The sequence below is a fragment of the Ostrinia furnacalis genome, unplaced genomic scaffold (genome assembly GCF_004193835.3).
Source record: "Ostrinia furnacalis isolate ACB-3 unplaced genomic scaffold, ASM419383v2 OfSCF1850, whole genome shotgun sequence".
NCBI classification, from domain to species: Eukaryota; Metazoa; Arthropoda; class Insecta; order Lepidoptera; family Crambidae; genus Ostrinia; species Ostrinia furnacalis.
The window spans coordinates 24726-38629 of record NW_021132089.1 but is presented as its reverse complement, the minus strand read 5'-3'; the positions used below and the strand labels follow the sequence as shown (position 1 = coordinate 38629).

The following is a 13904-nucleotide window of genomic DNA, read 5'->3' as shown; positions in this document are numbered from 1 at the left end:
GTCTTCTATGCCGTATGACGTGGACATGACATTTTGTACTTATTTATTTACATAATTCTTTGCAAGTAAATCGAAATTTTATAAGTTTTAAAAGCACATTAGACAACCATTTTCAACGTTCAAAGTTTGCACAACAACATAGCTCGTAAAGTGTATCACTAGGTTCTCAAAAGCATGCATCCACTACGAGAACGGGCATGCGATGAGCTTCTGGAAAACCCACTCCTGCGCACACCGCCCCCGGAGCCGGAGCGACCACGCCCACCTCGAGTGCGCAAACCAAGGGTCTTCAAACTCGTCAGTATCAGACATGTGTTTCTAAATTTACTAAAAAACCTGTGTACTTGATTCTATTAATGATCCTTCAAAAATATGCTTCAGCCACCCCGTTTTCCACTGCTGGACAAAGAATTCTATGCCAAGTGGTGTAATCATCAAAAGGAGGTAAATCAAGATAACTTTGCTATTCGAAAGTTTGTTTTTATTATAACTTAGTAGATATTCCTCTTTTTGATATGCAGCTGCAACTGACGACCCACAGAGTAGACGATAGTCCTCCCGAATTGTTCCCTGAGTTATATCTGAAGCCTCGCAGGCTGGATTACTATGCTCGACAGCTGGAGGAGAACATGAATGTTAACAAGGAACTCTTGAAAAGGATTAACATGATTCAGAGGACAGGCGTGAGCACAATAATATTATAACTTTTATAATCTTAGCCAAAAACGCAATCAGTAAATTTTTTGTCTGTCTGTCTGTCTGTATGTTCCTTATAGAAACAAAAACTACTTGACGGATTTTAACGAAACTTGGTACAATTATTCTTCATACTCCTGGGCAGGTTATAGTATACTTAGGAATTCCCACGGGAACGGGAATTAGCGGGAAAATCCTTTTGTATGAAAAATCTAAACCGCTTAAGTTAGACGCTTGAATATTGGCATGCAGGTACCTTAGTAAACTTAAAGCTTAGTTACAACAGGATATTGCAAAATTCCCACGGGAGCGGGAGTTAGCGGGAAAAAATATTTGTATGAAAAATCTAAACCGCGTAAGATAGATGAAGGGGGTAAAACGGGATCCACGCGTACGAAGTCGCGGGCGGCCGCTAGTACTTAATAAGACTACGTGGTAATTTCAGGGCTTCGTTGATTGCTGGATAAAGCCAGAGCCAACGAACACTTACAATAAGCTTCTGTGCAAGCAGAGACAAAGGATGTTGAACGAAATACGTCAACAGAATCTCTACTTTTACTCAAGACTGCTGATTGCGGTAAGTATTGATTTTTTTACTTTCTTCTGAAAAAATTTTAAGAAGAAAAAAAAGAACGTTATTTTTTTCAGAGATCAGAGCAACTTTTGACTAAGGAGCTTGATGAGCTTTGGAAAGATACTAAGCATAAACTAATATTGGGTGCCTCGTAAGTAATTGTGAAATGAGCTCAATTTAATAATGAATAGTTTTCTGATTGTAATTAAATTTCAGACTGCCTTTTATTTTATTCAAGACCGAGAAGATCGATCGCGACATAAGAGATCCAGCTTTTGACAAACCTCCAAGTGTTCAAAGAACCAAGTAAGTTTTTATCACTATTTTTTGGGAAAATGTTTAATGACCTTATTATTTCCACTATAATCTATTTTTATTTATTTATTTATTTATTTAGAGTATCAATGGAAATCTGGGTGCTTGGTGGCTCGAAGATCGGGAAGGTGACCGTTGAGCTGTTCAACGACCTGGTGCCAAAGACCTGTGCGCTCTTCTTGAGTCTAATCAAAGGCGATAACAATGGACATGCATATATGGGCACACGGTTCTTCAGGTAAATTCTAAAAACTTTCCTATGAGAATTGGCTTTTTTCGCCTGACTTTATTCTACTCTCGTTAATTGTTTATCAGAACTTAGAAATTTGATCTATGTGATAAAGATCTGGTTTACATACCTAATTGATGAATATTTAGTATTTACTGACGCGATTTCCCAGAGTTGTGCCGAATCTGTATTGCCGTGGTGGTGATGTAACGAAAGACAACGGTTTTGGCTGCTACCTGCCCGAGGGTGAAGTGGAACCCATGGGAGCTGAAAGCTATAGGCTCAAACATACTGTCCCAGGTACAGACGACAGCACATCAGACTGTACATTTTTAAAACAAAATCATCTCTATTACACGAGCATAAGATGCCAAATTTTTTATTCCAGGAGTACTTTCAATGGTAGTGACACCAGACAACGAAGTGTGCGGACAGTTCAACATCATTTTTAAACCGTTACCGCAGTTCGACGGGAAACATGTTGTTTTTGGACGAGTAAGTGAAAATATATTTTCCCACTTTCCCAAGACTTGTACTCTCATCGTGAGATCACAAATTCAGCCCTCTCATATAATTTCAATGGAATGAGAGAGGACTCTATTACATACAATTTTAATATCTGCAACACATTGCAACGTATAGAATTCATAACGCTATTAAAATTATCAACAGTGTTTGTTTATTTTAATTTTGGCTTTAGATTTGTATTTATTTAACAAAAGTGAGGTACATACAGGACATACTGTCATGTATCTGAAATAGTGTTATCTGATAGAAATTCAACAGATACTCTCATTTTTAGATAGTGGGTGGCCCTACTCAAGCCCTAGAGAGGATCAGCGCACTAGGGCTGCCGCTCGGCACCACCACCTCGGACTGCATCATCCGCTACTGCGGCTGGTTCACTCGCGCCGGCCAGTACCGTGAAGGCAACCCTAACACCATCAAGTTCCCGCCTAGGAGAAAAGCGAAGAAGTAGCGAAAAGCGAATTGCTTCAGAATAACTATAAAAACTATTTTTTTTTAAATAATTTGTCAACAACTTTGCTGCGATTTTATCAATAAAAAAAGTTACTGGTTATATATAAAAGTCTTTTTTTTTATTTACAATCGTAGTTTCGGTTGAGCACACCTATCGTTTGATTTCTAATCCGTAATACTTAAACATAATATTACTTTTACAATAAGAAAAATATCTCACCTGGCATGTGTGATAAACGTAATGTAATGTAAAATAATGCATCTACTTCCAAGAATTATAAAATCATAATTCTAGCTCAAGTTAACGTAATAGAGCTCTATATTTTCTATCTTGGTATTGTAACGAATAAAAAAAAAACAAATTATATTAATTTGTACATCATACTTTAATCACTTTTCCAAATAAATTACAAAAATCTGAGAACACAAATAAAGTACGAAGCGAGTAGCAATCACACTCTCAATCAACAGTCAATACATACATCAATTAGGTCACATTTGTAGAGTTCATGGCCTGGTTCACTCTATCTTCACGAATAATCCACACGACAGTATCAGAGCTAGTACCTGAAATGAAAAACACTGAATAAGTATCAATATTATAATAAGAGTAGTTATCCAAAAATGTTACCTTATACTTTGATTTCACGAATACGAATGGACATGTAACTTTCCGGATATTATTTATAGTAATTAAAACGAAATACTTTTATCTACCTATAGGTGTATTTTTAACATTAAATCAGATGCAAAGTTTTTATCACTAATTTGTTATTCTCTAATTGTTGATAAAGTCTCTGCCAGCCTATCAGGAACTTATCGTAGACGGTAAAACTATCCCTTAAAATCATGTTCATGTTTACATTAATTGAGTGAAAGCGCACTTTTATTTAGGCGACACGCGCTGCCGATAATTTCCTAGATACAGCTTATGCCTGCCTTCACAAAAGCACGGTAATACTATCTATACAGTATTCCAACTCGGCCATATTTTTGAAATAAATGTCAACAGCCGCGCGGTACGTCACAGTATGACAACATGTGATAGGGCTGCCCATCTACAGTACCCAGTTTAATTACATCTGCCTACTTAGAATTTCTATCTAGTTTTGTGATTGTATTTTTTTATTTAGTTAGACAAACAAAATACTTTGTGAATGGAATAGGTTAAAGTGTATTGTTTTGTGATAAGTAGATTTAATTTATTTAAAACTACTTAAATAATTTTGAAACTTTAATAATCATAATGATCTGTTACGTTAATTTCGGGCGAGCGAAGTCGTGGGAAAAAGCTGGTTTAATACAATATAATTTTCATTTGAAATCAAACTGACTGAAAATGATATTTTGACTAGTTCTTAACCAATTTGACCGTAAATGACGGTCAGTCAAATTCAATCAGTTTTGTCATTTTTAACACTTGGCCACCGACGTCCATTCGGCACATTCGTGACACCCCCGACTTTTGCATACCGAGCGCATACCGAGATTTGAATTTCGAAAGAAAGTTCTCGTTTCGTCTGTTTATATGAAGATACAATACTGTATGATAATATTACCGTGACAAAAGGCCACTGCCGCGCTTCTGTCCCGCTTCTGACGCTCTAACGTGAAAGCGTTCTTAAGGACAGTATTTTTTCTCTAGTAATAAAAGATCAAATGAATGAGTTACCATGATAAGCGCGACAACTATAGCTGCTGCGCCCACGTACACAGCGTCTTCCCTCAGGAACTCCGTCACCTTCAGGTAGCAGCCGTCCGTATACATGTTGGTCGGGTTGGGCAACGACTGGCAGTCGCGGCGCTGGAAAATGCCATAGAAAATTAAAAGTAAAATACAAGTACATACCAAACACCATACAAAATAAAGAGTAAAATACATAACATTGATAACGGTTTTATTGAAATAAATGGGCAAGGCTAAGTGACAGACAAAAACAACTTTCGTTGTGGCTTCATTGAAATAGAAGAGTAGATTTAAAGAGCGAGGTCAGGATCAGGCAGTCTTTTGCCCGTTTTCACCATCAATCCCTAATTTTTAAGTGGCCCCTGTGGTAAATCATAACAGGAATTTTGATTTGTTTTGGGTATTGGGTCACTTACAAATTAGGGATTGATGGTGAAAACGGGCATTAGACGACCGTCCTTTTTATTCTTCTTCTTATTATCTTATTCTATGAGTTATTTTATGAGTGCCAAAAGGAATTTGTTATTAATAAGTTAGTGTGCAACTGCATCGTGATCATTATCATTTAAGGTAATTTTATCTCCACTTTATGAACTGCATACCTAAGTAGTATTACCGTGCCCAAGTTGTATGAATATGAGCTAATAATAAATATGACTAAATTCTAAACCACTAAAAACAATATTAATAAAATTAAATTATGTTTACTTCTAAGGTCATATAAAAGACTTCAACGCGTGACCTCTCGTGAATATCTATACTTATAATAAATCTGTAGAGAGGTCAATTCTGTACATGAAATATATTTTCAAAATAACTATCAGGGGGTGATTAGTGATCGATACTGATGCCAAAAATGCAATCAGTAAAATTTTTGTCTGTCTGTCTGTCTGTCCGTATGTCTGTCTGTCTGTCTGTCTGTATGTTCCTTATAGAAACAAAAACTACTTGACGGATTTTAACGAAACTTGGTACAAATTATTCTTCATACTCCTGGGCAGGTTATAGTATACTTAGGAATTCCCACGGGAACGGGAATTAGCGGGAAAATCCTTTTGAATGAAAAATCTAAACCGCTTAAGTTAGACGCTTGAAATTTGACATGCAGGTACCTTAGTAAACGTAAAGCTTAGTTACAACAGGATATTGCAAAATTCCCACGGGAACGGGAGTTAGCGGGAAAAAACATTTGTATGAAAAAATCTAAACCGCGTAAGATAGATGAAGGGGGTAAAACGGGATCCACGCGTACGAAGTCGCGGGCGGCCGCTAGTTAGTTATTAATAATTGTTTTGTTACAGAACATTTAATTTTGTGTTGCTGTTTGTAACTCATCATCATCGTAATTTATCTTATAAGAAATTGCGGAAATGCGTCACCTTCATCATAGTATAAATAATGAGTAATTGCATACCTTCATCCTGCAATTACTTCGTAAGTGCTGTATCTGTAGGCCATATTTCACTAACAGATGGTTAAAGCAGATGATTCACTTTTGTTGTTAAGTAATCACTAGCTAATATCCACTGTTATAAGATATATTTCCCGAAGGCTAAGAAAACGGGATCCCTTCCATTCACATAGTGTTTTTACTACTAATAATAATAAAGACTTGGCATTTTTTTTGCATAAAATTATTTTGCCTTAATTAACAGAGTTTGATTAACGAAGCTTACCTTTCCAGGATATATTTCCTGGCAGCAGCTTTCTGGAATGTTCCCGTTCCAGTCCTTATAGTTCTTGACTCCGCAGCACTGGAGATATGTCTGCGTGTCATCCCACGCCTTGGTGTATTCAGGCTTCACGCCGTAATACGGGATGGCCGCGTGCATTTCCCGGTCCAGGGTTGTGAGGACCTTCTCCCGGAATACGAATTGAAGGATCCCGCCCACCAGCATCACCACGAAGATTATGAACACTAGGATGTAGTACTGGAAGGAAATGTTGCTGGGTAAGACGCAGTTGGATCACCTGTGGCTTCACGTGACCTACTTTCTACTCTGTGACCAAAGAGCCTTAACAGTTTCATCGGAGATGGACATACTCTAGCAGCTAGAGTAATAATTTGCATAATTAGGTTTCGAATAAAAATCTATTTTATAACTTTGTTTTTTTTTTAATGAGGTAGTTTTTATGACCTCTCGCGACCCCCCACAGTTTGAAAACCACTGCTCTAAGTAATACATAATTCCTAATGTATTTAAAATTAGAAGGTCAAGGGGATATGTCGCAGCGCAGATTAATTACTCTGAAATCTTGAAATTAATCTATCGGATCTCGAAGAGTGGTCTACCACAAAGTCCTAATTTTAATAATTATGAATTTAGTAGGAGTAGATGTTATAGTAGTAGCAACATACTGAAAGGGCCAATATGTTTCTGTTGATCTGGCACAAAAATACGTTATGTACTAAACGGGACTAACACCAGTGAAAAGATTTCGGATTAAGGCCCAGAACAGACAGTGAAACGCAACTGCAACGAAACTGCAACTGCTAGTTACTTTTGAGTTGCATCTAAGTTTCTGCCATAGCGTCCGTTGAGAGGCCACACATGACACGACCAGTTTGAAACTTTTAGGCTTTTAGTTTCAGTTTCATTCATCAGAATCATCAGAAAGTTGCAGTTTCGTTGCAGTTGCGTTTCACCGTCTGTTCTGGGCCTAAGTATCTCATGAAGCCTTTCGCATACGTACCGTCAGCAGCATGCACTTGACCTCCTTAGCGGCGCCGCAGCAGCCGAGCAGCGACAGCAGCATCATAGCAGCGCCCATGGCCACCACCACGGCCACCGACGCGATGAACATGTTGTTGCTCATGAGGGTACTCGAGAACGACCGCGACGTCCATACCCAGAGACCCACTCCTAGCGCTATGGCGCCTCCGATCTGAAGATGAACAGAAACTTATGTGTTTATCTCAAATCTAAAGGATTTCTATGACCTTAGAAACGTAGAAGATTTCTAAGATCATATAAAAGACGCCTTGAACATGTTGTTGCTCATCAGCGTGCTCGAGAACGACCGCGACGTCCATACCCACAGCCCCACGCCCAGCGCTATGGCGCCTCCGATCTGAAGATGAACGAAACTAAACATGTAGAGGTATGCTATGCTGCAATATTACTTATTTATCTAAATGATTGCTAGGGTCATATTAACGATTCGATAAACATGTTGTTGCTTATGAGGATACTCAAGAAAGACGGCAACGTCCATACCCACAGCCCCGCGTCCAGCGCTATGGCGCCACCGATCTGAAGTTGAACAAAAGTAAGCATGTAGCATATCTATAATAAAATATTACTTTTTTTACATAAATCTAAATGATATCTAGTGTAATATTTAAAGACTCGATGACGATGACCATGATCAGGGTGCTTGAGAACGACTGCGACGTCCATACCCAGAGACCCACTCCCAGGGCTATGGCGCCTCCGATCTGAAGATGAACAGAAACTTAATGTCTTTATCTCAAATCTAAAGGATTTCTATGACCTTAGAAACGTAAAAGATTTTTAAGATCATATACAAGACGCCTTGAACATGTTGTTGCTCATTAGCGTGCTCGAGAACGACCGCGACGTCCATACCCAGAGACCCACTCCCAGGGCTATGGCGCCTATAGTATTACTTATTTTTAAAATTAAATCTAAATGATTTCTAGGGTCATATTAAAGACTCGATGAATATTTTGTTACACATGACGGCGCTTGAGATCGACCAAGACGTCCATACGCAGAGACCCACTCCTAGCGCTATGGCGCCTCCGATCTCAAGATGAACAGAACTAAGCATGTAGCATATCTATATCTATACTAATATTATAAATGCGAAAGTAACTCTGTCTGTCTGTCTGTCTCACTTTCACGCCTAAACCACTGAACCGATTTTGATGAAATTTGGCATAGAGATAAGTTGAGTCCCGGGAAAGGACATAGGATAGTTTTTATCCCGGTTTTTGAAACAGGGACGCGCGCGATAAAGTATTTCTGTGACAGACAAAATTCCACGCGGGCGAAGCCGCGGGCGGAAAGCTAGTATTACTTATTTATTAACTTAAATCTAAATGATTTGAATGGTTTCTAGGGTCATATTAAAGACTCGATGAACATGTTGTTGCTCATCAGCGTGCTCGAGAACGACCGCGACGTCCATACCCAGAGACCCACGCCCAGCGCTATGGCGCCACCGATCTGAAGATGAACAGAACTAAGCATGTAGCATACCTATATCTATACTAATATTATAAATGCGAAAGTAACTCTGTCTGTCTGTCTCACTTTCACGCCTAAACCACTGAACCGATTTTAATTAAATTTGGCATAGAGATAGGTTGAGTCCCGGGAAAGGACATAGGATAGTTTTTATCCCGGTTTATGAAACAGGGACGCGCGCGATAAAGTTTTTCTGTGACAGACAAAATTGGCGAAGCCGCGGGCGAATGGTAGTATTACTTATTTATTAACTTAAATCTAAATAATTTGAATGGTTTCTAGGGTCATATTAAAGACTCGATGTACATGTTGTTGCTCATCAGCGTGCTCGAGAACGACCGCGACGTCCATACCCAGAGACCCACTCTTAGGGCTATGGCGCCACCGATCTGAAGATACACAGAAACTTAGGGAGAGTTCGGTATATTGTACCGCCGGATAAATTGTACCACCCTCATATTTCGTAAAGTATTTATTGAATGTCTGTAATTGCAACACTCAGCGATACACAACTAAAATCAATTAATATCGGCCATGTGGTTTTTGCCGTGACAACAAACACGTGTGTTTTATTTTGAAAAGTATTTTTTCATTGTTTTCAAGTAACTTTTGACAATACATGTTTAGTTTGTAATTTTGTTAAATTTAATCACAGGGTGTTTCTAATATATTATTTAGAAGCGTAAATTAGTCTGGATTACAATTATTTGAAACATTTTTCGGTATTTATAAGCTATATTTTTTACCGATTTTTTAAAAGCACTATCACCTAGTCGGCTAAATTGTACCACATCAAGTTGTATGGAAATTTACCAAAGGATTTTGAATTTTTTTTTAGTAAATCATATTTTGAAGTTATAATAGCATAGTTATGTTTGACTAACAATAAATGAAAGCAAAAGACTGGCAAAGTAGATTAGGTACAAGTGTGCGTTACGATAATTGGAATTACAAAACTTGTACTCAAAATCGTGATACCGTGTAAAACAATATCGATTGTCTATGTTATTAACTACTGTTCCTTTTCGTTTCCTAATTTGTTAAGAATGTATCGTATAATATTTTGCCATAGTTTTTTTATAGACTTGAAATTTATTGAAATCCAATTTAGTAACCCTGTGGTACAAATTATCGAACCGGTTGGCTAAATTGGACCGAAGCTCTGAACTCGTACTTTGTTGATTTGTGCTAAATTTACAACAATCATGTTAATTAATACTTATGAAATAGTAAGTTGAATAACGTATCTTTTATTTTATACCATGGACATTAGCAAAAACAAAAGAAAACTATGTGTAAAATGGGATTGAAAAAACTGGTCCAAATTAGCGGACTCTCCCTTATGTGTTTATCTCAAATCTAAAGGATTTCTATGACCTTAGAAACGTAAAAGATTTCTAAGATCGTATAAAAGACGCCTTGAACATGTTGTTGCTCATCAGCGTGCTTGCGTGCTTGGTTCTTTACCATCTAATTCTGAATCTTTAGTTGTTTTCTAGACCGGCAATAAGTAAACCTAATTACAGCTTATAGCATATCAGACTACGATACTTACTCATTACTACATAATAGTTTCCTGTTTACTGACAAGTGCATTCCCCTTTTTCCTTTTATTGATTTTCTTTGTTAAGTTATTTATGTAAAATAACAAAGGGCTGTGGTTCTAACTCCCCTTCGTTAATAACATCGTTACTCGTCGCGTGCCTTGCAGTAACTTGTAAACATGTTTTATTATTATGAGAATTCTTCCAACGTGCAGTAGGTATACAGCTTTCACGTAAAAAAACTCAAATAAAACCATTAACGCCGCATTTTAAGACTCGACGGCTAACTTAAATATAGATGTTTTAATTGTTAACGAAGAGTAAACAATTCTATGGTGTTAATTAAAACAAAAACTCGTGGTAAAGTATGAAGTAGAGCGGAAAAGCCGACGTTAACCTTAAACCTGTGCGTCCCCATTTAATCCCTCGCTGTCCGAGCGCCAGATATGATCTAAATGGCTGCCCCAGTTCTAAACAATAAACTACAAGGAGAGGGCTAATCAGGCGTGAGTGCCCATAGTCGTAATCTGGCGACAAAGAACCACTCCTCAAAAGTTACGCCCCGGAACTGTGACTTTGTAGAACGAAAGTTTGAAACTAAAGTTCATACATATTAAAATTTAAAAGCTAATACTATTATCATGGCTACTCTAGACTACTATTTACGAGTATACAGTACTATCCACGGGTGTAAACACTACTTACAAGGGTAATAACATTGATGCATATTAAAGAGAACTTCATACACCGCCCGCAGCTGTCCATCGCTCCTCCCATTCCCATGGCGGTCCTGAAAAAAAATTAAACAAGGATTTTTAAATCGTTTCTCGCTGAAAATATTACATGCAACTTTTTTACAGAGATTTACTTATTTGATGTAGGCAATCTCAAATTTTCCTTCATTTCCCTAATAATCGATTATTTGTGTTTATAATTAAGTACTTAGACCAACATTTACACAGACACAATAAATAGGTAAATGAACACTACTGAAACATGTCCCTACATAATGTAGAGATTATAAATAAGTAGTCAAAGGGAAAATGCTCACCTTGTACAATTTGCACCACCTACTCACATTGGCGGCAAATAAGACATCGACAGCGGGACAACAAACAACTGGTTTTATTACCTGCCTGTCCTACAAGAAAACTACACCGACAACTTTGTTAGAAATGAAATCCAACGGGATTGCTAAAGATACAAACGTGACCGGTACCAGTTTCAAGTCAGATCACTGTCATTACTAGGTATATTTATGTAGGAAAATTATCACTCTCTTAATATTATGATGCTTATAATTATTTACAGAAACATGTAATTTCAAGATCTGTAATGTAAATCTATATCTAAGCGGATTACACTTAGCAAATCTTTACACAATTCCTATTTTTCGATACAAATGACAGAAAAACTAGGTACGAGTACAAGAATTTGACTAATCTAAAGGAAATCTAGTTGGCACCTGGAGATTTACGATAAAGTAAAACTATACATTTAAACTAAGCCTCTTAGTAGAGAACACTGAAACAACTAGGTTCATGTACCTATTCACATTTATGGAAATCTTACCTCCAATATTTCACTGCTTTGCCTGTATTGTTTAAATCATTTTCTTTTTTTAATGTTTTTGTGGGGCTAAAATTTAAATTGAGCCTCATGGTGTCTCGTCTTTGGATCCAAATCTTAAATTAAGCAATCGGACGCTTCTTTTTTCGGACTGCTTGGTATGTACTTAGAAATGCGGGTACTTAACAGATTAAGTAAGAAGGTAAAAAGGAGGGTACCTACCTAGAAAGTTAGCAATATCATACCTTTCAATTCATTTACGACTATAAAGTCGTCGCTAGTCAAAGTACTTTAATTAAACCAATTACGGAATAATTGGATGAACGATGAGCAATTCCGTGCAAAGGACCACAAACGAATGATGCTTGCCTTTACACACAGGTGTTGACTTACGCCCACACCACAATTTGCAGATATTTGACGCACACTAATGCTATTGTTTTGGTATGTATGTATGTCATGTACAAGCGCGGGCGCATTCGTGTTGTATGCATTTACGAGAAGTTACCGACAACTCAGTCATACATACTCAGTCGTACGATTACGCGATCGGCGCGGACGCAACGCTTTACCTCAAGGTAATGCTGGGATAACACAAGGTCCATCTAATACGTTCTCTTGTTGATAAATAAAAGTGAAAGTTTGATTAACAGGCGAGATAAGCATTCAACTTGACTTAACAATCGGCAATAAATTTGCTTTCAATATAATAAAAACGTAACGTTCAATTCACCTCAAGTAAGTGAAGAATTTGGCGCGAACTCCGACACAGTCGGAACGGTTTCACTTTATCATCACTGTCACTTTCACAGCACAGTCAAAGGGTACTTGCGTACTCTGGGTCGCTTTGAATGGTGTGTTCATTCAATATTGTTGTTTGCGTTCGTTTCCGCGGTCGAGTGCAGGTCGCACGGAGGAGCGGAGGCAACTGGTTTGTTTGCCGAGGTGGGCACTGGGCACGCACGGCGCCCCTCCATTCTCCCAGCCCATGCCATAAGAACGCGAAGGCTTTGCTGACATGTTTATGCGTCCAACTGGGTCAGGCAAGTGTTTGTAGTAAGTATATGTAAGTACGCGGACTATGGCATCAGGCTCGCCCAACGATAACTTGATTTCGTGTTATGGTTATTAGGAAAACCTCATAACACACTTTCATATTGTTACGGAAATAATTTTCTCTCCTTCTTTTTTAATCAAGGTAAATCACTTTTTTAAACATAATATATCTCAAAGAAATCATATTCGTTATACAGGGTGTTTCTTGTAAGGTGTCAAGCCGAAGGCAGGTGATAGGTGAGGACTAGACCTATCGATTTCACCCCCATGTATGTTCTACGATTTTTCGTAGTTTAGATGTTATCGTTAATTTTGTGATTTTTTCAAATTTCATGACCTAGTGGCTTAATTTCTTTTTTATCTTTTTTTTGGGTTGACTTTTCTCAGATTTCTTTTTTTTTTGACAGATTGCCTATTAGTTGCAGATATTTTAAAAAAATAATCACCTTCCTTTTTTTGATGCAAGATACAAAATTTTTGCTAGAAACATAAAAAATATGCTTTTAGCAGAACATTCTAAAATTTTCAACTGAAATGTATGAGAAAAAAAAAAAAAAAAAATTAAGCCACTAGGTCATGAAATTTGAAAAAATCACAAAATTAACGATAACTTCTAAACTACGAAAAATCGTAGAACATACATGGGAGTGAAATCGATAGGTCTAGTCCTCACCTATCACCTGCCTTCGGCTTGACACCTTACAAGAAACACCCTGTATATCGTTCACTATACAGTGTGAGTCACGTTAAAGTGTACATATGAAAATAGATGAAACTAGACCTATTTTTATCGACAAAAAAGAGGTCAAAAAATTTTTGAGATTGTGATAGATAGATTTTGCGATTTTTAATATTACGAAGGTAACACGATAGAAAATAATACAAAGTGATAAAAATTACCGGTTATAGGGGCATTTTTTGGAGAAATTTATCAAATAACCAAAAAAACACGAATTTAAAAGCAGATTTTTTTCAAAAAGTATCATTTTTTATTATTTGTTGGCCTTTTTTGTGTATTTTATGTATTTTTTTTAGTATT

At 37.3% G+C, this 13904-nt stretch overlaps 2 protein-coding genes across 6 annotated transcripts; one reads left to right on the top strand and one right to left on the bottom strand.

The window, feature by feature from the left end:
• Positions 1-60: 60 nt before the first annotated feature.
• LOC114353891 (peptidyl-prolyl cis-trans isomerase E) lies at positions 61-2793 on the top strand. Of its 3 annotated transcripts, XM_028306034.1 has the most exons (10): positions 61-297; positions 382-444; positions 522-683; positions 1142-1273; positions 1345-1421; positions 1487-1576; positions 1668-1823; positions 1987-2114; positions 2203-2309; positions 2617-2793. In XM_028306034.1, exons 1-10 carry the CDS (start codon positions 175-177, stop codon positions 2791-2793), a joined length of 1215 nt encoding a protein of 404 aa, XP_028161835.1. In that variant the 5' UTR covers positions 61-174. The 3 variants fall into 3 exon arrangements, with proteins under 3 accessions (XP_028161835.1, XP_028161837.1, XP_028161836.1); XM_028306036.1 differs by lacking the exon at positions 61-297 and having other exon boundaries at positions 389-444; positions 499-683; XM_028306035.1 differs by lacking the exon at positions 61-297 and having other exon boundaries at positions 441-444; positions 496-683.
• A 369-nt stretch (positions 2794-3162) lies between these two features.
• Positions 3163-12770, bottom strand: LOC114353890 (tetraspanin-9). 3 transcript variants are annotated; one of them, XM_028306032.1, is made up of 6 exons: positions 12543-12770; positions 10946-11030; positions 7177-7368; positions 6159-6413; positions 4468-4599; positions 3163-3362 (listed from the first exon to the last, which is right to left on the bottom strand). In XM_028306032.1, the coding sequence occupies exons 2-6, from the start codon at positions 11021-11023 to the stop codon at positions 3315-3317; spliced, it is 705 nt and encodes a 234-aa protein (XP_028161833.1). In that variant the 5' UTR covers positions 11024-11030; positions 12543-12770; the 3' UTR covers positions 3163-3314. The 3 variants fall into 3 exon arrangements, with proteins under 3 accessions (XP_028161833.1, XP_028161832.1, XP_028161834.1); XM_028306031.1 differs by lacking the exon at positions 12543-12770 and adding an exon at positions 11813-11980; XM_028306033.1 differs by lacking the exon at positions 12543-12770 and adding an exon at positions 11292-11436.
• Between the last annotated feature and the right edge of the window lie 1134 nt (positions 12771-13904).

Excerpts from the sequence above, each read along its gene's own strand:
- LOC114353891 (XM_028306034.1), top strand. The coding sequence starts at position 175 with ATGCATCCACTACGAGAACGGGCATGCGATGAGCTTCTGGAAAACCCA. Across the intron at positions 1,577-1,667 it reads CCAAGTGTTCAAAGAACCAA|AGTATCAATGGAAATCTGGG; the intron begins GTAAGTTTTTAT and ends TTATTTATTTAG. Across the intron at positions 2,115-2,202 it reads GCTCAAACATACTGTCCCAG|GAGTACTTTCAATGGTAGTG; the intron begins GTACAGACGACA and ends TTTTTATTCCAG.
- LOC114353890 (XM_028306031.1), bottom strand. The coding sequence starts at position 11,901 with ATGAGGCTCAATTTAAATTTTAGCCCCACAAAAACATTAAAAAAAGAA. Across the intron at positions 11,031-11,812 it reads AAAGCAGTGAAATATTGGAG|GACCGCCATGGGAATGGGAG; the intron begins GTAAGATTTCCA and ends ATTTTTTTTCAG. Across the intron at positions 4,600-6,158 it reads AGGAAATATATCCTGGAAAG|CGCCGCGACTGCCAGTCGTT; the intron begins GTAAGCTTCGTT and ends GGCATTTTCCAG.